The sequence below is a fragment of the Gopherus flavomarginatus genome, chromosome 17 (assembly GCF_025201925.1).
Source record: "Gopherus flavomarginatus isolate rGopFla2 chromosome 17, rGopFla2.mat.asm, whole genome shotgun sequence".
In the NCBI taxonomy this organism is placed as follows: Eukaryota; Metazoa; Chordata; order Testudines; family Testudinidae; genus Gopherus; species Gopherus flavomarginatus.
The window spans coordinates 12971165-12995009 of NC_066633.1; the positions used below are offsets into that span (position 1 = coordinate 12971165).

Consider the following 23845-nt stretch of genomic DNA (forward strand, 5'->3'; position numbering starts at 1 on the left):
AGACAGCCAAGGGGACTGTACCTTCTAATATCTTCACGTGATAGCACAATATCAGTACTGAAGACGACCCTCCCCACTTTTTTTTTTTGTTTTTGGTCAGACTGATTCTAAGCTAGATTTCATATGGTGGATCATGGATGCACAGTTCCTTCTAGTTTCATGAACCTCACAGTAAAAATATTACACACATGCAAAGCCTTTAAAAAAAATCCAAAAAACAAAAAGCAGTGAGCTGTTCTTCAGCAGCCATCATATTGCCTATGTAGCTGTAAAATCAAGTCTAACCCAGGTAAGTAAGGAATGCTGCATCATTAGGAAAAATCAGAATTTCTAAGTTAAAAACGAAAGAGCTGTTGATTTTAAGGCCTTCCCTGGGGAAAGATGAAGAGATCAATGCTGTCTTTAAGAACAAAGTGACATTTGACCGACATCAAATCAGCCTTGTTAACATAACCACTTCTTTTGCTGCTCTGGATTTTTAGGTAGCCAGATACAAAATGAATTTTCCTAGGGGCTCCAATGCTGTTAACAATGAAACAATAACTTTAAAATACCTAATCACATAAAATGCAAAAATAAAGTTTTACAGAAGGATTTCTTACATTTAGACCTTAATATGACTAAAATACTGAGGTATTTCTATTTGCAATTTCATGTAAAACTGTGACAGATTGATCAATGCAGAGCAAAATTCCCACCTGAAAGCCATTGCTTACTGTTAAGTAAACCCTGAAGTCTAATGGAGCATTTAGACAAGTTTATGCACTTGACACTTATTCACTGTACTTGTTCAAGATGTGAAGGAGCCTCTCATATTCCATAATACACTTCACAATACAGTCTGTAAAGCTAATCAAATGCAAACGGATGGCTTAAAATAATTTGCAAAAGAAGTTACATGAGAAAAGTTACTGAAGTTCCAAATTCTGTTCAACATAAAATAGGATCAAAGATGGTTAAAAATGTTTCAGTTGAAAATATCCACAGCATCCATGTAAATACAAATGTAAGATTTACATTTCTATGTATTCTTGTTCCTGAATGTAATAAGAAGCCAGGTCAGGAAATTCTTTGAACTCCTGTGAAGATGAAAATGGGAAGGAACCAACTTATGACCTCCAGAAGGAAGAAGACAGATAACCCTTTGGTAAAGGAATTTCCTTCCGCTGCAAACATTTCTAGGAAAAAACAAAACAAAAAAACCCAGTCATTTTAGAACCAATGCAAGCAATTCCAAACAATCAAAAGAGATTGGCTACATTATGGAAATATCTGCACCCGACAGGACTCAAGTCATACAGGAAACTCTCCCACTGAAAAAGCCTGGTATAAAAGCAAGAAAACAGATACAAGTCTTTGACAAAATTTGGCTGCCTCAAATTCACCACTGCATGAAAACAATCAATAAGGGCCTAGATCCATGTTCTAGTCATTAAACAGTGAAAACTAACAGTTTACAAAAAGCACACACAAAAAATAAAATCAGGAATGCTGAATGCACAAGACCTCTAAATAACCCAATCATTTTAATGACCTCAGACTCATTTTGAACAACCTGTAACAAGCCTTCAACATATTTCACATTTGCTGTTTTTTTTTTATTGAAAGTATTTCAGTTACTTGGTTTATATATTAATTTAAATTAAAGAAATGACATTTCAAGTTAGAGAAAAAAAAGAAAAATATCTTTGAATGAACCCACAGACATAGAAGCGCCCAAGAATCTAACAAGGAATCCATCTCTAATTTAAGAAATATTTATTTTCACATTTTTGTCCGAGAAATTCTTGCTGCATCCATTCCTAAACATTAACTTTCAGAGTTGACAGCAACATAAGAATGGCCATACTGGGTCAAACCAAGGTCCATCTAGCCCAGTATCTTATCTTCAGACAGTAGCCAATGCCAAGTGCCCCAGAGGGAATGAACAGAATAGAGAATCACCAAGTGATCCATCCCATGTCGCCTATTCCCACCTTCTGGCAAACAGAGCCTAGGGAGACCACCCCACCCATCCTGGTTAATAGCCATTGATGGATCTATTCTCCATGAACTTATCTAGTTCTTTTTTGAATCCTGTTATAGTCTTGGCCTTCACAACATCCTCTGGCAAAAAGAGTTCCACAGGTTGACTGTGTATTGTGTGAAGAAATACTTTCTTTTGTTTGTTTTAAACCTGCTGCCTATTAATTTCATTTGATGACCCCTAGTTCTTTTGTTCTGAGGAGTAAATAACATTCCCCTATTTACTTTCTCCACACCAGTCATGATTTTATAGACCTCAATCATATCCTCCCTTAGCCGTCTCTTTTCCAAAATGAAAAGTCCCAGTCTTGTTAATCTCTCCTCATACAGAAGCCATTCCATACTCCTAATAATTTTTGTTGCCCTTTTCTGAAGCTTTTCCAATTCCAATATATCTTTTTTGAGATGGGATGACCACATCTGCACGCAGTATTCAAGATATGGGCATACCATGGATTTATATAGAGGCAATATGATATTTTCTGCCTTATTATCTATCCCTTTCTTAATGATACCCAGCATTCTGCTTGCTTTTTTGACTGCCGCTGCAAATTGAGTGGATGTTTTCAGAGAACTATCCACAATGACTCCAAGATCTTTCTTGAGTGGTAACAGCTAATTTAGACCCTATTATTTTATATGTATAGTTGGGATAATTTTCCAATGTGCATTACTTTGCATTTCTCAACACTGAATTTCATCTGCCATTTTGTTGCCCAATCACCCAGTCTTGAGATCCTTTTGTACCTCTTCTCAGTCTGCCTGGGACTTAACTATCTTGAGTAGTTTTGTATCATCTGCAAATTTTGCCACCTCACTGTTTACCCCTTTTTCCAGATCATTTATGAATATGTTGAATAGGACTGGTCCCAAACACAGACCCTTGGAGATACCACTATTTACCTCTCTCCATTCTGAAAACTGACCATTTATTCCTACACTTTGTTTCCTATCTTTTAACCAGTTACCAATCCATGAGAGGACCTTTCCTCTTATCCCATGACAGCTTACTTTGCCTTAAGAGCCTTTGGTGAGGGACCTTGTCAAAGGCTTTCTGAAAATCTAAGTACACTATATCCACTGGATCCCCCTTGTCCACATGACCTCCTCAAAGAATTCTAGTAGATTGACGAGGCATGATTTCCCTTTACTAAAACCATGCGACTCTTCCTCAAATTATGTTCATCTATATGTCTGACAATATTGTTCTTTATTATAGTTTGCCTGGTACTGACGTCAGGCTTACAAGCCTGAAATTGACAAGATCACCTCTGGAGCCCTTTTTAAAAATTGGCATCACTTTGGCTATCCTACAGTCATCTGGTACAGAAGCTGATTTAAATGATAGGTTACAGACTACCGTTAGTAGTTCTGCAGTTTCACATTTGAGTTTCTTCAGAACTCTTGGGTATACCATCTGGTCCTGGTGATTTACTACTGTTTAGTTCATCAATTTGTTCCAAAACCTCCTCTGATGACACCTCAATCTGAGACAGTTCCTCACATCTGTCACCTAAAAAGAGTGGCTCAGTTTGGGAATCTCCCTCACATCCTCAGCTGTGAAGACCGATGCAAAGAATTAATTTAGTTTCTCTGCAATGGCCTTTTCGTCCTTCAGTGCTCCTTTGTTTTTAAATAAGAAAAGCACAAACTCCTGTGTCTCTTAGTTTCATATTTATTAAAACTAATAAATATTTGCAAGACACTTCCAAAATAAAGTATATTTCACATCTTTGCAAAATATTTCTTCAAAAGGATGCCTAAGTGCCGTTGTGTGAACAGTAGTTCAAAAGTCTTCTCTGAAGGAGATTATCAGTTATTAAACTTATGTGCTCATATGGTATCTAGTCTGTACAGAAGACACTATGTGAACATGCACGTGTCTGAAGAAAGATAGTTGCTATGAAATACAATGAATTAGTGGAGCCATAGATCTTGAACCTAGAGGTCTCCTCTCATTGCAGTATCAGAAATCCATTTATAACTGAAAGAATTTCCACTGAGAATCACATCCATTACAACTTTTTTGGGGGGACAGAGGGGCAGCTGAGAAGGGAGATGTTTTGGAGTCATAACCATCAAGAAGACTGAACAGACTCAGTAACAAAGAAGCCATATAAGAACACAGAATGCATCAAAAAGTCATAATCATAGACCTTTTGGGAATCAGAAGGCAGCAAGGGATTTGCTGACTGAACAATATCACTTTAAGAAAAGGGGAAAAAATAGAGACTTTCAAGAATTTAAAAGAAAATGCTTTACCTCCAAGAATTGCTTAAGCCGCATTAAAGAGCCCATCTGTCCAGAAATGGTGATTGCTTCAATCCTGCAGAGAGATCAACAGCCTTGTGTTATTTAAGTGAGGGAGAGCTCATGACAAATCTGACTTGGGGGAGGATGGAAGAACTGTCAGGAACACTAATGAACATAGATCTAAGAGGAAATGCTCCTAATTCTGAAAAAAAAAAAAACAGAAGTTTCTTTGTATAAGGTTTTATATATATGTCATACCTGTGAAAATAGTCTTCTCGGATAAGTAGCAGCATCTTCCAGAACTGGACCTGGTAGTGTTTCATGAGTGCATTGCCACACACCTGATACACAAAACCATAAGGGTAACAGATCAGATTTCAGAACTGAGCCTTGTAATTGCACGAGGACTCTTTACAAATTTGTACGATGCAAACTCCTCAAGAACTTAGGCAGTATAGTGTGAACAATGCTGGCCATCTGCATCTTGAATCACACTCCAGAAATTCATCCAGATTGCCACAGAACAAGAGAAGTCTCCAAATCCATTAGAACCCAAAAAGAAACATCTGAATTTCTACAGTATCAGGGAATGAAGTGCCCATCACCAGTGACAATTTCTGCAAGCATTAACCCTAATTTGCAGAATTTTGTTCTCTGTTAATATTCTTGTATTTTAATGCCATATATTTCAAGTTAAGGAAGCTAGCACATTCTCTTTCCCACCCCATCATCATTATCAATACCACCTTGTTTCTCATCATTCACCCATGTACAGTCCATGGTGTCACCTTTGAGATCTACTTCCTGTTAGCAATATCTCCCCAAAATAATTCTTTTCCTTACCCATTCTGCCAATCCATTCACTGGTCATGTCCCACTTTGACTATTATAGCAGCTTTTCAGCTCTCCCTATGGAGCCCATTCAAAATGGAACTATCAAGACCACAGTTTTTTGCCTGCTGTCACTGTCTTGGATCTCTATGGTAGCTTCCACCTTTTTTTTGCATGAAGTTCTCTGCTCCGCTTTCAAGGCTCTACAGACTTCTGCCCTTATCTACAGAACTCCTTCTCTTGCTGTGTATGCTCCAGCCATGCTTCTTTACTGGCCTCAACCTGGTCTTCACCCATTACCAGTTTGGTGCCTTATTTATGTAGCTTCATATCCCAGGATCAGTCTCTCAAATAATGCACACCAAGCTCTCTCCCTTTTTTCCTGTAAAAGCCCACCTGTTCTGTGAAGCAACTTAGTTAGGATGGCCACATGCCATAAAACGTTCTGCATTGTATTGTACCAGCCAGTCCCAGGACTAACTAGTTTGGGCTTGCCAAGTATATGAAGAATAAAAATAAGGAATTAAAAATATTGATGAGCTTAATGTGAACTGCCTCAACTGCTGAGGGCCCAAGTGTAATAAAAAGCCAAACACTGCACTGTGGGAGTCCAGCTTCTTAAACAGATAAAACTGAAATCATATCACTGAGGGAATTAAGGACTGCATCTAGCAAGGGTCTCTGACAATACACAAGCCTCCTTTCAAGAGCGTACGGAGGGGTAGAGGAGGGGTGACGCTCAGGCCATTTATAAAAAACAGTCATGGCTTCAGACAGCAGCATCTGAACATGCTAATCCTATATAGTAATGTCACCACTGTGTCTGATAGCATATTATTGATGAGATGACCTAGGGCCAGACTTTTAGTCTAGTTGCACATCCAATTTATTTATTTTGCTAGTGAGGCTCATGCCAGTTCACATCACTTACCTCTAAGAAATCAAAGAGAAGCGTAGCTGTCACATCAGAGAGAGGCTCCATGTTCAACATTTGAGCCAGCCAGCGCCATCCATGGGCCAGCCCATGAGGGTGACTCTAAAGGAACAAGAAAGCTACTCACTGCATGACTGATAATCTTGCAAAATATTGTCACCAAAAACATTACCAGATTTTTCTCCAGTTCCACTTGCTCTCCAAGGGACAGTTATTTTGGGACAGTACTTTGTGCATTTTCAGAATATTTTCTGATCAAGAGACCATTATAAACATGCAGACAAACCATTACTTTGTACTTTTAAAGGAATTTTTAAGAACAATTTCAAGACATACTATGTAAAAGATAATTCATCAAAAGTTGGAACTGTTTTAAATTAGTCAATTTAAAAAAAATCAAGTTGACAGTCCCTTTAAACATAGCTTATCTCTGTTCACAATGACTGGTTTAAACTCTGTCAGGATCAGTTTTAAACCACATTTTAAATCAGTTTAGTCCACGCTGTTCCTATCCCAAGAGCTAGTGTTGTAATATAACGTTTTTAAAGCGCTATTTACATACCACTTGTTTGTTTCCATAAGGCCACCGTAGTTGAATGATAGCAGCGTAAAGACGGATCATTCCAGACATCCGTTTAAGAAAATTATCCTGCTGCTCTACCATGGAATCCTTAACTTGATAACCAAGTATCCTGTGTGTTAGAAGAAAGATATTCTAATATTAATACATCAAACCAGATTAATTGAAAAACATATATCCCTTCACCAGCAAAATAAATAAAAAGTTGGATAAGCAACTATGCTAAAAGTCTGGCCTTAGGTCCGCTCATCAGTAAGGTGCTATAAGATACAGCAGTGACAACTGAAAGTTTGAACAGCGTAAAGGGGCATACGAATGCTTAGCATATCTGGCACATAAATACCTTGCAAAGCTGGTTACAACAGTACCATGCGAATGCTTATCACTTTCAGAGACATTGTAAGTCAGAAGCAGGCAGCATTATCTCCCATAAATGTCAACAAACTTGTTTGTCTTAGCGCTTGACTGAACAAGAAGTAGGACTGAGTGGACTTGTAGGCTCTGAAGTTATACATTGTTTTGTTTTTGAGTGCAGTTATGTAACCAAAAAAAAAAAAAAATCTACATTTAGAAACTGCATTTTCACAACAAAGAAATTGCACTACAGTACTTGTATGAGGTGAACTGAAAAATACTATTTCTTTTGTTTATGTTTACAGTGCAAACATTTATAATAAAAAATATACCCTTTGATTTCAATTACAACACAGAATACAATAGATATGAAAATGTAGGAAAAACATCCACAATATTTAATAAATTTCTATTGGTATTCTATTGTTTAACAGTACGATTAAAATTAATCGTGATTAATTTTTTGAGTTAATCACGTGAGTTAACTGCAACTGACAACCCTAAAAAATACTGTTTCTTTTGTTTCTAATTTACAGTGCAAATATTTGTAATAAAAAATATAAAGTGATCACTATATGCTTTGTATTCTATGTTGAAATTGAAATCAATGTTTTAAAATGTAGAAAACATCCAAAAATATTTAAATACATGGGATTCTATTAGCAGTGCGATTAAGACTGTGATTAATCATGATTTTTTTTAATCTCATGATTAATCATGATTCATTTTTTTTTAATTGACAGCCCTGGTTGAAACACTATTTTGGGGGAGTGGAGGTATTTTAGTGGCCATAGCATCCACTTAAACAGCAGACAAACCAGTGACACTGCTTCTAGATATGCCTGATCTCAGATTTCCAAGTAATGGCAAACATCAGTATAAAGCAATAAGGTTCTATTAATCTATCTTTGGATTCTGTACTGGACACCTTAAAACTAGATCAGTAAATTATTCTTTGAGGAAGGGAGTGAGGGCAAATGAGGGTTAATGTAAGAAAACATGTATTTCTTCAATTTTTCCACCAGCCACTAATCTCAGCCCTTACAGAGCTCCAAAGAAGCCCGTTTATATGGAGAAGTTACCTCTGATATTCTTCTATGGGAGTCCCCTCCTTGAACGCAGGATAAAATGGTACAGAGTAGGGGCACTTTCTGTGCAGGTGAGCTAAAATGAGGTCTCCCACCCTGGGGTGTAATTCCCAGATTCCTGAAGCCACCACAGCAATTGGGAAAGCCGCCTCGTGGTGAGAAGCCACTTCCTCCTCTCCTTGTTTCTGAAAACATTTCAAGTTAATGCTCAACAAAGACAACATTTTCATTTAATTTTTTAAGTTTACATATATCCTTTACTGAAGGCTTCTAATGCTTCTATACATTCCATGAACATGCAGCTACCAATATGGGAGAACAATACAATCTACATGTCCTTGCCAGAGAGAGACAGAGGCCCATAAACCCTTCTTCTCCGGATAAAGAAAATGAGTAAGTGATTAGAGGCAGTATTTACAAAAGCCTGTAGTTAAGGTTACACAAATATTTTCATTCTAAAGAACCATTTTTAGATGCTTATAATTTAACCAAGTTTCACCCTTTGAGCTAGAATTCTGCACATTTGTGATCAGCACAAAAGCAAGGGTTCTTGATGTATTTAAATCTTCAGCAAATGCAGTTTGAGAATAGAGAGCAGAAAAAACACTCCCTATAAAAAAAAAAAAAAGAGCAGCTTAATTTGAACAGCTATAGCCCCTCGATAGGAAGTGTTGGAAACTTGGCAAGGGCATAGTCCCTAGATTGCAGATGTGTGTTTCAGTGCCCCAGTGAATTGTTTAAAATTTTGCCACACTAAAAGGTTTTCAATAGTGTATTTTGAGCACGTGCATAAGTTTGTGTTATATGATATGCTAAATATCACCTTGCATTCCACTCGTACTGCACACACCTCTGTTAAAAAGAAAGGGTGTGTAGGGAGTAAGTTGAGGAGCCAAAGGGGCCTTGCCTCCTTCCATAAGATATGAGCAAGTGCATAAAGAAGAAAGGCTCCTCTTTTCCCTGGGCCAAAAAATATATCCCCCTTTTTTCTAATCAGTGCGAGCATAGCCTGGCAGTTGATAAATTCCTAAGAGTTTTGTTTTCTATAGTTAAAGAGACAGGTCAGCATCCCAGAGAAGCTCGAATCTTTGGCTACCCTCACCACCCTAATAAGACAAGGTGTCCTCACCACAAATTTCTCTGCCAGTTTGTAATAAACAAAATCCAGACCCTGTGGATGTTGAGTCACCGACACAGTTCGTCCTCCAGACTGAACAGACTTTCCAGAGAGAAGGGTATTGATTTTGTCAAATATCTCTCTTAGCTGAGAGCCTGTGAATATATCATCAATAGAGCATGGAGAGACAGAATATTAGGAAGTTGCCAACAAGCAAGTCTCAACCAAACCACATCAGCCTCAGTAAAGCCAGCACCAGATTCTGAAGGGAGCCGGTAAGAGTTCTCAGGCCCCCATTCACTGTTAATATTTCTAAATCTGGACACTAGAACTGAATTGTGATAAAAATCAGTAAGATCCCTCCCAATGGTGGAAAATACCCTCCCAACTGCAAGGTAAAGTTCAGAGAGCAACGATCGGGACTCCATGCACGTTAGCTCTCCAATGTAATAGCAATGCAGAGATACAGGGCAACCTCAGTGTTCCCCTCAGATATTTAGAGGTTAACAGCATCTTAGCTGGGATTGTTCTCAGCATTTTCCTGACCTGCTATGGAAGAAATCTGGCTCACAGGAATGCTGGCTGCTTTCTGGAGATCCATTCTGATATGCTTCACCTGCAGAAGATTGTAAAAATCACTTCAGACAAGAAACCGGATCAAGCACAAAGAGGCAGATCATCACAGGGAAGATGCTTCTCATGAGTGGCCCAATCCTACAAGAATGCATTCAGCAATAACTCCCACTGATTTTAATAGGAGTTAAGAGTCCTCACACACAAAGGAGGTATTCAGGTCCTTGCAGGATTGGGCCCAAAATGCTGATCAAGCTCCACCCCAGGAACACACAACAGAGGATGAACTGTACATTGAACAGCTTCAGACTAATAAACGAAGAACTCCTTTTGAGACAGCAACAAGCCAGTCTCCCACACAAAAAAGTTTTAATGCCTTATGGAGTCTCCTTGAAGATGAAGATATGTAATTAGGACTTGATCACATATCAGTCTGCCACGGTCATTGCCGTGCATCTTGAAAAGCCTTAGCACGAAATATCTGATTTTCCAAGATAGAAAACAAGTGTATGTGATGCATTGGGAGGACCGGATCAAGTCTAGTGTCTAGGATTTGCTCCATTACAGTATTTTTTAATTGGAAATTGGACAGGTGCTCAGGCCTTAAGGCAGCCAGAACTTTTCCTGCAGTATTTAAAAAAAAAGAAAAGAAAAGAAAAGAAAAGTACTATAACTGAGAAGTGTTAATAAAAATAAATTCCTGTGAAAGCACAGTAGCTGCTGCTTAACATTTTACTGTCTCAAGGTTTCAGCTTCATTGAAACCTAAAAGCTTCATTAAATCAATGTAATTTGTCAGTACTCCTCCCACACCTGAAGTTGTTATAATCCATTAGGGAATATTGCTTGCTGTGGAAATTTACAGCTTACATATGTGATGTGAGAGGCACAAGTTTAAAAAAGACCAACCATTTTCTCACCAGGAATGAGAGAAGAGATGCAGGAACAGGATTGTTTAAAGGAATGGTTTTCAAAGTCTTTTGTGACATTAACTACTGTTTAAGGACTAACTGGCAGCCCCAACTCCAAGTTATTTACTTTTTTGGGTTTAAGCCAGATCACAATATACACAGGCCAAAAATCTGCTTTATGGCAGACTTCCAAAATTTTTTACTCACCCTCTTAAAGAAAGAGATTATTTTTGACAGGTGAATAAAGCATTTATTCTTTCATCATAATCTTGTTAAAAGGTGGATGAGTAGGTTTTGCATGTGCACTGGTAAGTTTTCAGGACCATTCTGAAGGCTGCTTTACATCCCACTCAAGGTAAGTATTAGACAGAAGACCGGTAGAAAGACAGCGGAGAGAGTGGGAGATAGGGTTTTCCTAACAATATTGATCATTTGGATTCATAAAGTAGCCATACCTGATTGTCTTTGCAGTCAGTCAATCCACTAAAGGAAGCAACACACTGATCAGAGGCATCCTGCAATTGCTGGTACCACTGCATTGTGCTCTCCTCTGCCTTAACCTGAAGTCCTAATACTAGACAAGAAAAGCAGTCACATGAAAATAAACTATTACCACAACAAAGACATCAGAAATTCTAATGGCCTACAAAAATTGCCAAGACTCAGAAGTTCTGAGCAGCTATTGTTCTTCACAACCAAATTTAGAAAATCAATTATACCCGACTAAGGCTTTGCAAATTGTACAAAAGTCTACCCTTTGAAGACTGATAGCTCCTGTGCCTGGATTTTTTGAACTTCAATTACAGACAAACAGTAAGCAATTCTAGAGGCCTTTCTGGACACATGTGGTAGCAAGAGTGAGGCATTAGAAATGGCTCCCTTTAATAATCCATGCATGTAACCCAGCACACATTGTCTCACAAGGTTCTCCCCTACCTTATTAACAGTTTGTGTCCCTCCTGTCCCAGCATGATGTATATTGTCCAAAAATGACTGGTTTTGCTTCAGTTTACATAACCAGTTTATGAAACATCAATTTCAGTGTCAATGAAGCTTTCTGCCAGCAAGCCCATACCCACAATAGCTCTACTTGACCTGAAGCTTATCCATGGTGATGCTCCCCCAGCCTGTGCATTTCTGAACCAGTGTTTAGCCTGGCAGCCCAGTGGAGTTCAGTAAAATAAGGTAGGTCTCAACTGGTGCTGGACCTACCTTCCTTCTGCTCTTTTCCCCGCGGATGTTGTGCAGGGACTGGAGTCTGGGCCTTCAGCTGTTCTTGTTTCTGTAACTCCTTCTGCCTCTCTCTCTCCTCTTCTTCATCCTGCTTCCTTTTCTCTTCCAAAGCGGTGGCAATTTCTTGTTGCATGCTAGATATTAACCCTCGCATTTCCTGCAGTGCTCGCTCAGTGTTGGCTACATCTACCTGAGTAGGGAAACCTCTCTACCAGGAAACAAGGAAAAGGCAAATTAAAGTTCCCCCTACCAAAAGGCCAACCGAGGGCAGGCTGCTCCCAGAATAGCACCTAGATACTTTATGTAGAAACTGTGAACCTAACACATATGCTGTCTACTATCCCCAATGTGCAATGGCAGCACCATTCTACTGGAAAGCACAGACTGCCTCCTCCAGAACCAGTGATTAATTCACAACACCAGTCAAGAGAAGCAAGTTTGTTGCCTTTAGTCACTTCCTGGTACACAACAGACAAGGCAGAATTTCTGCCTCCTGTACTGTGTACACCAATTACTGAAGACTTCTACTTACACTGCTACAGTCAAGCTCTAGAAACAGAAAGGGATCCACTGCGAAGCAGCAAAATAAGTGGCATTAGTTTAACACCATCTTACTTATTATAACTAAGGAAAAATAACCACCTTTGCAAACCCAACACAGACACAGAATCTAGTGATCGGGCTAGACAAGACTCTCAATACATTAGTTCCATTAACAGGGTTGGGTAACACAACAAAAAGGGATCATGCTAGAGAAGCAAGTCCATATAGTCTGAATATCCATTTCCCTTTAACCCCACTGGGAAGAAGGCTATTTCACATGCCAGCTAAAGCTGAAGTTACAAGACATTTATGACAGACTGGAATTGAGAACTAGCCCAGCCCATGCCAAATTTTAGAAGTGTGTCATTGGTTTACTCTATCTCCCACCTTTCATATAGAGAAGAGTTGTTTTGTGAGAAAACCTAGATGCTACAGGAAAGCTTGTGAATGCTGGAACGTACTAAACACTGTGCATCATTTAATCTCAAACAATTGTTTGACCACCCATTACGGTTCTAGCATGGTCTCAGAAAAGAGATATCTAACGTTAACATTTTACCGTATATTTCACATTAAGTATCACTTCTCCAGTAAAAATCCCCATAAATTTAAATAAGCCTTTTTCAAGGGAGCATCTAAAGCGAGTTAAAAAAAGATTCTCTCTCTTTCAAGAACTGCATCTACAAGCTCTTCCATGGCAGCAACATCTCAAAGTGCCTCTCAACTAGCTGACTTAGTGTCTCCTTTCAAGGAATGACAAGCTAACTCCAAAGGAAACCTAGAAGCTTATTACCTCACTAGTGGTGCGAATGAGCCCTGACACGAGCCCGCAGATCTGGTTGCCACGGTTACTGAACCCAGAGAGATCTATCCTTGGCAAGTCTTTATGTCTGTAGTTGGGGTCAATCTGTTGGTTAAGCTGCAGCACCTCTTCCTGGATGGAATAGAGGCGACGCAACCTTTCCTGGCCTTCTTCCTTGCGCAGACGCTCCAACTCCTCCTGACGCTGACGCTGCTGTTCTGCTTCACGAAGTTTCAGGTTTAAAATCTGGAGAAAGGAGGGAGTGACAGGGTAAAGCTAAGCTACCTAGATAAAGCTTTTCTCACAACACTACCTATACAGTTCCTGCATGCTACCCACAAGCAAAGATGCTCAGGAAAATTTGGTTAAAAACTACATTCCAGTCACCCCACTCCTCTTGCTGGCCCTGGTTTCAATCCCCACTGCAAAAATTTTACAGAACCTTTAACGGCATGAGCCAAATTACAGTATACTAGTGCTGTTACCATAGGACTCAAAGTTTCTGGAGGCAGCAACAGTCTCAGGGAGAGTTTGAAGAATTCAGTCCAAATATACTCCCTATCTAGAAAGAAAGATTTTAGCAACATCCAAAGGAAGGACAAATCCTGCCTGCCCATAATATACATTGACTGCTGCAGAGCAATACAGGTTGGGACACGACAGTTGCAGCTGGTATCTCAGACTGTTTGGCAACAAAGGGACCAGAAGCACACACAAAAAGCAAAAGCATAGTTAACTTCCTGATCATCAGCCTTGAGTTTCACAAATCAATCTGCAGGTAAAGTTATCAGTACTGCAGCTGGGTAGGAAATGGTCTTCCTGTCCTGAAGGGCAGCGGGGGAAAAAAAAAAAAAAAAAGATTTAAAAAGTTTTTCCCTTGCACGTCAGGATGAAACAGAGACCTTTCAGGTTTTTTTTGTAGAAAATTGGAGACACCCACCGCAGAATAGCTAATAGCTCAGCAGTTAGGTCTCCCTCATCCCAAGTGAGTTCCCTAACCACCAGGCTCTTTGCTATTGTGGAGTGGGTCTCTCTCAACCTCTCCTGTTGGAGCTGTTCCACTTTGTATAAAATATTCATTGGCCAGAGAGAGAGAGACTAAAACTGATTCAGTAACCTAGTGGTTAGACCACTCATCTGCAATGTGGGGGAGATAGGGACTGGAATCTGAATCCCTAACCACTGGGCTAACAAGTCAGTCAGACAGACTTTCCCTATGCCTCTCTCCTATCTGCACCTCAGAAATCTTCCCAATGAAAGTTTCACTGAACTTTCCTGAAAAAAGTTTCAGTTCTGACAAATCAACATTTCCAACAAAAAATGTTTTATTGAAAAATTCCCCACCAGCTCTGAGGCTGTTTTGGACCACTGGTCTGAAATCAAGAATATGAAACTGAGTAAAGACAAGTGCATAGTATTTCACTTAGGAAGGAAAAAATCAAATGCACAACTACAAAATGGGTAATAATTAGCTAGGCAGTGGTACTGCAGAAGAAAATCTGGAAGTTATGGTGGATCACAAATTGAATATGAGTTAATGTGATGCAGTTGTGAAAAAGGCTAATATAATTCTGGGGTGTTTTAATAGAAGCCTCATATTTAAGACACAAGAGGTAATTGTCCTGCTGTACTCTGCACTGGTGAGGCGTCAGCTGGAGTGCTCTGTCCAGTTCTGAGAACCACACTTTAAGAAATATTTGGAAAAAACTGAAGAGAGTCCAAAGGAGAGTAAAAAAAATGCAAAAAAGGTTTACAAAATCTGACCTGTGAGGAAAGGTTAAAAAAACTTAGTCATATTTAGTCTTGAGAAAAGAAGGCTGAGTTAAGTTAAGGATGGTTATAAAGAGGATGGGGAACAATGGTTCACCTCCACTGAAGGTAGGACAAGTAGTAATGGGCTTAATTTCTAGCAAGGAAGATGTAGATTATATATTAGGAATTTTTTTTTTTTTTTTTTTTTTTTTTTTAAGTATAAGGATAGTTTAAGTACTGGAATAGGCTTCCAAGGGAGGCTGCGGAATCCTCATCATTGGAGGTTTTTCAGAACAGGTTGGATAAACACCTGTCAGGGATGGTCTTAGGTATACTTGGTCTTTCCTCATTGCAAGATGACCTATCGAGGTCCCTTCCAGTCTTTTTATTTTATAATTGGAGATATACTCATCTCCTAGAACTGGAAGGGACTTCGAAAGGTCATCAAGTCCAGCCCTCTGCCTTCACTAGCAGGACCAAGTACTGATTTTTGCCCCAGATCCCTAAGTGGCCCCCTCAAGGATTGAACCACAACCCTGGGTTTAGCAGGCCAATGCTCAAACCACTGAGCTCTCCCTTCCCCCCCCCCCCACATTCCTACATTTCTATGATTTTACAGCAAAACATATACTGCTTAATATTATTTATTTTACTTTAAATGGTTTTAATGGATTATCGTAAATTTAAGCCATAAAATAGTAGTAATTTCAATTTTAAATCTACTGATTTTTAAAAATAATTTTTTAAAAAAATCTGATCAGGACACACAAGAATAGTACACTTCTCTGTTTATACATTGAACTGAAAGGTTTACTACCACAGAACAAAAGTGAAGGGTGGACAACATCCTGACAAGTTGGGTTACAATGCCTCAGTGGCTATGGACATTGTCTTGAATAGTTATATATGAAGGGCTAAAGCCCTGGTCCATCTGAGGTCAGTAGCAAACTACCTTTCACTTCAACTATGATTCAGACATGAGTGAAATGTAACTGCTTCTATTCCTGCAATATAGCAGAATGTCCTTAATGATGAACATTTCACTGGAATATCTGCATTCCCATGGGGGTGTAGCAAGTACGTGGAGCAGCACTGCAAAGTATATTTTTACTCTACATACGTGTTATGCTAGGCATCACTAAAGCAGTTAAATTCGTGCAAGTCCTAGCTTCCAAACACAGGCCAACCACCCTTCCTTGTAATAGCACTACCCTTCCTATGCTCAGACCTTTGCTCTGTGTCGATGTTCCTCTTTCAACTTCTCCTGCTGACCCTGGGCCTCCCTGGAGCTGAAATACAAGCAGAAGAAAATGAAGGACCTTTCTGTTCTTCAAAGGACTTTGAAGGATTCCCCACCCTCTTCCCCAAGAAATGTTCCAGATGAAGTACAGTCTATGGAGACACCAGAGAAGCTATTTTAAAATTGGTTTAAAGGAGAACTCCATCAGATGCACTCTCTTCATCCATTTACTGAAAGCTGGAACCACCTGAAAACCACCTTGAAAGATAAATATCAGTAGGACAGTAAATGCAAAGATGCTGCATATGAGATTTTCAAGCATAAGTCACAGAAGTATCAACCCCAGAGTCCTGACAAAATTCCAAAAGGTGAATTACACTCTCCATTCTTGAAGTATCAATTAGATACAATCGTCTTCACTTCCTGTCCTGAACTACTGTGTACTGTTACACAGATGTCTCTTAACACCTCAAAGTTCCTATTTAGTTTGTATAGGGTACTATGGAAAAAAATAGTACGTGAATCTGTAATTAAAGACTATCATAACGCATATCCACAAGGGGTCCAAATTAAGGCATTTTCTAACTTTTGAGTGCTTTACTTTGCAACCTTAATCTTGTGTGTAAGCGTGAGAGAGATTTCTTAGGTTTTAAAAAACAGCAAACTGAAAAAACACATGTGGATCATCAGCAGGGCTGGAACCTTCAGATCCACTGCAATGACCTCTGCCACTTGATCTTACAGAGTAACCAATAGCGAATAACCATCTACTATTCTTATTTGAACCAGCACTGGAGAGGGATGAGACATTTTGCCAGCACATTTCACAGATGATATTTGCTGATGGCAGAGAAACAGTGAGATTCAGGAATTTTGGGTTCCATTCAGGGTGGATTGAAATCTTAAGCACAAGACAGACCCCTGGTATGGAAAACTTCATGCTAAACTGCTAAAGCTTCACAAAGTTAAAGCAATTGAAAATAGCATCTTAGAATGGTAAGTATTGGGCAGCCTTAATAATAGGTAGTGTTACCAGCTCAGCCTCCAATAGAGAATACTTGTATCAATAGACAGAGAGTCAACTTTATACTTTAATACCCATATGTAAGGCAGCAAGTGACTTCCATGCACTTAAATTCTAAACCATAATGTTACATTAAGTTTTCTTTACTTGTAAAAGCCATGTGCACATTTGTTTGAGCGTACGATCACAAAGGATAGCCTCTTGATGTTCAACAAGACATACAAAAACATCTATTGGGTACCAATCCATTCACAAACCTCAACAGAAAGGAGCTCTATTTTAATAGGGTGACAGATCCAAGAATCAGAACTCTCAATTCAGTCAGTTTCCAACAACACAAGTTAGTTGTTGCATTTCTAAGAGGTTACATGATAGAACTACCCTTACCTCTTCTCCATCACTTCCTGCAGGTCCTGGTATTCCTGGTGCTGTTTTAATTCCTTCAGCTCATCAAAGCGTTTCAGCTGCTCACTCGCCATATCAGAAACCGCCCTCACCACCTGCTCTTGCTGCTCCTGCCGCTGCCTGAGCTCCTCCTGCAGATTGCAAGGAGAGAGAAAGAGCCATTCATATACACTATGCATTTTGAACACAGCCCTGCTGACTTCTAATGAAGGGATTTCACATAAACAGCCCCACCAGAGACTTTGACAGAGATAGGAACTGCGCTACAGTAATCACTGGGATCTGCATACAAGATAATGCAAGTGAAGCAGCACAAACTAGGCCAAGATAACCATAAACATATTTTAATTTAGGGATTATCTGCTTGTCCCACTAGTTTTGGTGGATCATCATCACATTTGACTACATAGTACCCCAGTGATTCAACATGCCTTGTTACCTTTCCTTTCAACCTATGGACCTCCTCGTACATCCATATGCAGCCTTCCACTTCTGTAACTTTAGATGGTAGAACCATAAGATGGACTTCATGGTCTGTCTCCAGCAGACTAAGATCTTCATTGCCCTGTATAGACAGCAGAACAACCCAGGTCAGTGACAGACTAGGTCACCAAGTTATGCAGGAAACTAGGTACAATGACAATCTTTCTTTAGAAAATAGCACGCACCAGAAGAGATAAAGGAGTCAAAGCAGATTAGTGCCTATCCATCTAAATTTCTTATACAGCTCCCATCTCCACAGTACTTGAGTGCCTGACTATCTTTAATGTATTATCCTCACAACACCCTGTGAGGTAGGGAAATACTATTCCCATTTTGCAGATGGGGAACTGAGACACAGAGAGACTAAGTGACTTGCCCAAGGTTTCATAGGAAGTCTGTGGTGGAACAGGGAATTGTATCCAGGTCATTAAGCTTCCTGTGTCTCTTGTATTTTAGCTTTAGATAAAGGAAAGTGACTGATGGATCTTCAAACTATTCATTATTCTATAACTTTCATCAAGGAAACTAAATAGCACAAATTTAATCTTGCCTTACACAATCTCTCCAAAACCTCTTGCCCTCTTCATTGCAGAACTTGAGAAATTCAGCATTATTTTTGAGGCAGGAGACCAAAACTGATGCAATATTCAAGGCAAAAGCATGTTAGTGATTTATACAAAGACATACTGGTATTAAAATGCCAACTCTCACGCTTTTAGCAAATAATGGCTGCTATCCATTAAGTACAAAACAATAGTGAACTGTCCATAATAAGATCTTCCCCCAACCTCTAAGACTCTAAATTAGCTAGCACCTCACCAAATACATGCAAAACTCAAATTCATTCCCCGGATGTGAATTACTTTGCAGATATCTGTTTTAAGTGGCAGATGATATTTTAGATGCCTGAATATCAAGTCTGAAATGCTCTAAAAAGATGTAGATCATGTTGCTATATTGGTTAAAGGTTTGCAAATCTATCACCTTTTCTTGAGTTATAAATATTTAGCTATTAAACAGGCCCTGGGAAACTCCACTTATAGCCTTCTTGTACCTAGAGAATTCATCACTTACACTCATGTTGCTTTCTAACACTAAGCAGTTTTTAAATCATGGTAGAACTTCACCAGATGCTCAGATCCACGTAGCATTGCTCAAGATGGCTTCCTTAGCAAGTTCTTTCATAATTCTACAAGCAGCTGCAAAAATCTCCTAACTCAATTTAACTTAAGAAATTAAGAACTTTGTTCTATAAGAAAAGCCAATATGCACGTTCTCTTTTTGCCACCCCATTCTACATATTATCTTCAAAACCTAGCTGAGAATTGTCCTATTTCCTCTCCACTCTACCTTGTTACAGGGGCCTAACAGCTGTAAGCAACTTGGAAGGACTTCGGAGAGCAAGCAGGAGAAAGCACAAGAAGTACCCATTAATTTTCATGAAAAGCCTAGATTTACCCCACAGTCATCCTTCCTCCATATTACTACGTCTCACAGTGACAGCCTGGAGAGCTCTTATAGTCCAGCTAATGTTTTTACACTGCCAAATGGAGTCTGCATCTGGCCCAGTAGGAGACATTATTGAAGAGAGATGTCACTCACCATTCCAACTCACTATTTCCCAGTCAACCTATCCAAGAAGCTGAATACATTCACTGCCAGAACAAATTAACACATTAGTACCAGTAGACTATTGGATCATCCTTGATCAGGCAGATTAAGGCTACAGACCACGATGCTCTTCCCCCAGCTGCTTATATATGGGTTATTAGTTAACTAGCTACCTTTGTTTCACTGGGTACTGCAGATGAAAGTGGTGAGGAGCCCAGCTGGCTGGCAGGAGAAGTGGTCTTTGCAAGGGAGGGCAACTGGTCGTCTGTAGGGGGAATGGATTCATTGGGTGTTGAACTTCGGGAGAGAGGTGTTTCCTGCAGAGACTGGGAGATCACTTGATCCAGCACCCAGCCAGAGTAGGACGACAACTTGGGAGGGGACCTGCATCCTTCCAAAATATCCTGGAGAGAGAGAGAATTTCTTCTATGAGCATGTAAAATATCGAAGTAATCCACAAAACACAACAGTTTAACTTTAAGGAAAAAAAGCAGATCTTGAAAAAGCTCTGAGCAGGTCTCATTCACAAGGCTTCATTGTGTAGATACCAATGTTACATCATATTATTGTGCCAGCCTCAATACCCCATTTGTCCTCTTCTCCTACAAACTTCTGCATGCTTATTTCCTTGCTGCCCCCATGCATGGAATGCCCTTCTTGAGCTGGCCCACACAGTCACTTACCTTCTCCTCACTTAAATCGCTCCATAGGATCCACTTCTTCGATATTATGCCTACAAGAAGCCAGCTAAGTGTAGGTCTACACTAGAAATGCTGCAGCTGCACCGCTACAGTGTAGAGAGACTACAGTGACAGAAGGCATTATCCTGTTACTGGAGTTAATCCACCTTTCTGAGAGGCAGTAGCTAGGTTGCGTGTGTGAGGGGGCGTCCCCGAGCAGGGCTGGCAGGGAGCGGGTGCAGTCCTCCCCCCCCCCATGTATGTGTGTGTGGGTCTCTAAACAGGGCTGGCCGGGAGCAGGTGCAGCCACCCCCCCGGGGTATTTGTGTGTGTGGAATCCCCGAACGGGGCTAGTTGGGAGCGGACGCAGGTCCCCCCCCCAGTGTATGTGTGAAGGGGGGGTCCTTGAACAAGGCTGTCCAGGAGCAGGTGCAGCCCCCCCGTGTGGGGAGGAGGGCCCGAGCAGGGCTGTCCAGGAGCAGGTGCAGCCCCCCCCCCGTGCATGGGGGTGGGAGGGTCCCCGAGCAGGGCTGCCCAGGAGAGGGTGCAGCCCCCCCCCGGTGTGGGGGGGGGGCCGAGCAGGGCTGGCCGGGAGCGGGTGTAGCCTCCCCATTTATTTGTGGGGGGGGTCCCCAAGCAGGGCTGTCTGGGAGTGGGTGCAGCCCCTCCCCCCGTGTATTGGGGGGGGTCCCGGAGCAGGGCTGTCCAGGAGCGGGTGCAGCCCCCCCCGTGTGTGTGTGATGGGGTGGGTCCCCGAGCAGGGCTGTCCGGGAGCGGGTGCAGCCCCTCCCCCCGTGTATTGGGGGGATCCCGGAGCAAGGCTGTCCGGGAGCGGGTGCAGCCCCCCCCCGTGTGTATGTGTGTGATGGGGGGGGGTCCCCGAGCAGGGCTGTCCGGAAGCGGGTGCAGCCCCCCCGTGTGCATGTGTGTGATGGGGGGGGGGGTCCCGGAGCAGGGCTGTCCGGGAGCGGGATGTGGGGGGAGATCCCCGCAGCGCTCCCCCGCTCCGCACTCACCTCACCCCGCAGCAGCCAGTCCCGCGAGTAGCTCAGCTGCCCCTTGCTGGAGCCCTTCAGCGCCTCCAGGGTCTCCCAGCGATACCGCTCCGACGGCATCTCGACCCCGCCTAGGGCTCACCACCGGCCAGCCCCAGCCCCAGCCCCAGCCCCAGCCCCCGCCGCGCATGACCGGGACACGAGGACCTTTGACCCCTCCCGCTCCTTCCGCTTCCGGACACCTGCTGCTCCCCTCCCCTCCTAGCACAGAGTTCTGCTGGTGGGGCTGCAGCTGCTAAAACCAGCCCTGGGTCTAACTGTGACACAGAGCAGGCTTGTGCCTAAAGCGCCTGAGGTTAGAATCTGCATAACCTCTGTCTTACCTTACTCAGCCAGGGATAACTCCCTCAGAGCCATGCCACTGTGGCTCCTGGAGAAAAGATCCCTGAGGCAGATGACCCATTTAGGATCTAATATTTAGCCTTCACCTCCTGGGATTGCACTGTATAATTTCAACTTTGGTAAACTAGGAATAAAAGTATTTCGGTGGCAGGTTGATTCAAAAAGTTTGTCATGGTCCCAAGCATTGAAGCCTTGAGAGCACAGATCTCTACACTAGCATTCATTTAATAATAAAAAAAAAAAGGCAATGAGTGTGCAGCACCAACCAGCCTACAAAACCACACATTCAGATCAAAAGACACTAAAGGAATCTTTCAGAGTATGGTGAAAGATGTACATTAGGAGTGAGGACTTCTGAGTTCTAGCTCTGGTTCTGGCACAACTGTCACAAGTGATTTTGGATTAATAAAGTAACTGAGGCAGAGGGTAATTAAATTATCTGTAAAATGGAGATACCACCAACTGGAGGAAGAAGGTTAATGGCATGCTGAATATTTACATTGCTTCAGAACTCTGCTGCACATTTTTTAAGTACCTTCCTCTCCCCTGTGTTGCATAATGACCAAGTTTACTTTTCTCTGGAGCATCTGGTATACTTCTATCAGGATATTAAGACAGGTAGAGCAGAGGAATTGCCATGTTTCATGTTACTGTATTATCCCTCCTCCCATTCCTGCAGCAGCTTTGTGCTTTGAACTGCACCGAGACCATGGGAGTTCCATGCATAAAATGGATGGAGCATTAGGCTCCTTACCAAGGAGTACACAGAGAAGCAAAAAAGAAAAGGATGCCTACCTGCTGAAATCTAAAGAGACAGCCTGGACCTAATGAACTTGGAATAGAAAACTGAACTACACCTCTGCTCCGATACAACACGACCCAATATAACATGGTAAAGCAGCGCTCGGAAGAAAGTGGGGGGGCTGCGTGCTCCAGTAGATCAAAGCAAGTTCGATATAACAGTTTCACCTATAACACAGTAAGATTTTTTGGTTCCCGAGGACAGGGTTATATCGGGGTAGAGGTGTAACTGTGACAAGAGTGTATGAAAAGTAAAACAAATTCCAAGTAGAGAACAAATAGAATCTCAGCTTAACTGCTGAATGATAATGTGATACAGTAGATACAGTACATAGCCCTGGTCTACACTACAAGTTTAGGTCAAATTTAGCAACGTTAGATCAATTTAACCCTGCACCCATCCACACAACAAAGCCGTTTCTGTCAACTTCAAGGGCTCAAATTCGATTTCTGTACTCCTCACCGACGAGGGGATTAGCGCTGAAGTTGATCCTGCTGGGTCAAATTTAGGGTAGTGGAAATCCTCCAGGGACATCTCAGCGAAGCTCTCCTGGATGTACTCCCAGAGTCACCTAGGTGAAATAAGGGAATTTTATTAAGGGGACATTCAGAGGTGGCTGTTCCTGCTGGCCTGTGGCTAAACACAAATCATCCCCACTGTTAGCCATGTGGTGGTGGGGAGGGGTGAAGCAATCATCCCAGAGAATTGGGTGTGGGTCAGGGGTTTTAGTTGGGTTTGTGCTGCACGTTAACCTGAAAACCGCAGCCCCTCCTTTTAAATGGCCAACCAAACAGGTGCTTGGTATGGGAAATGAGGGCACTGCTGTTTGAAACCATCCCCACGTTATGAAGGTTAAAGCAGCCAAAAGACCATGGCTTACCACGTCTGCCTGCAAGCCAAATTTTGTTGCCCGACGGCCCTTCATATGTGATCTCACACCAAACCGGCAGGCCCTCAATGTAAGAAACAAAATGCCACCTTGTAAAGAAAGCACACGTGCTAGGTAATGTTAACAGCTTGGTTCACCGTGAAAGAGTCTACCCCTTGTTCTCTAAAATGTGTCTCTTTAAATACTACTCTCCCTTTTTCCTCCCACAGCTGCAAATGTTTCAACGCTCCCCGTATCATCTCCGTCCCAGAGGCCAGCAAAGATTAGAAGGCGAAAAAAAGTGCACTCGTGACGAAATGTTCTCTGAGCTCATGTAGTC

General features: G+C 41.4%; 1 protein-coding gene and 1 long non-coding RNA gene across 3 annotated transcripts; one reads left to right on the plus strand and one right to left on the minus strand.

Moving 5' to 3' along the window:
- Window positions 1–493: 493 nt before the first annotated feature.
- Window positions 494–23596, minus strand: GLE1 (GLE1 RNA export mediator). Of its 2 annotated transcripts, XM_050927058.1 has the most exons (17): window positions 23518–23596; window positions 23100–23208; window positions 19932–20162; window positions 18104–18229; window positions 17647–17795; window positions 16224–16284; window positions 13235–13489; window positions 11878–12106; window positions 11121–11239; window positions 9729–9798; window positions 9195–9337; window positions 8060–8250; window positions 6606–6735; window positions 6041–6145; window positions 4537–4619; window positions 4288–4351; window positions 494–1178 (listed from the first exon to the last, which is right to left on the minus strand). In XM_050927058.1, the coding sequence occupies exons 2-17, from the start codon at window positions 23169–23171 to the stop codon at window positions 1110–1112; spliced, it is 2097 nt and encodes a 698-aa protein (XP_050783015.1). In that variant the 5' UTR covers window positions 23172–23208; window positions 23518–23596; the 3' UTR covers window positions 494–1109. The 2 variants fall into 2 exon arrangements, with proteins under 2 accessions (XP_050783015.1, XP_050783014.1); XM_050927057.1 differs by lacking the exons at window positions 23100–23208; window positions 23518–23596 and adding an exon at window positions 21455–21599.
- On the plus strand, window positions 21688–23823 carry LOC127036254 (uncharacterized). Its single transcript, XR_007770051.1, has 3 exons — window positions 21688–21788; window positions 22515–22727; window positions 23736–23823. It is a non-coding gene; the product is annotated as an uncharacterized LOC127036254 (long non-coding RNA).
- The last annotated feature ends 22 nt before the right edge of the window (window positions 23824–23845 follow it).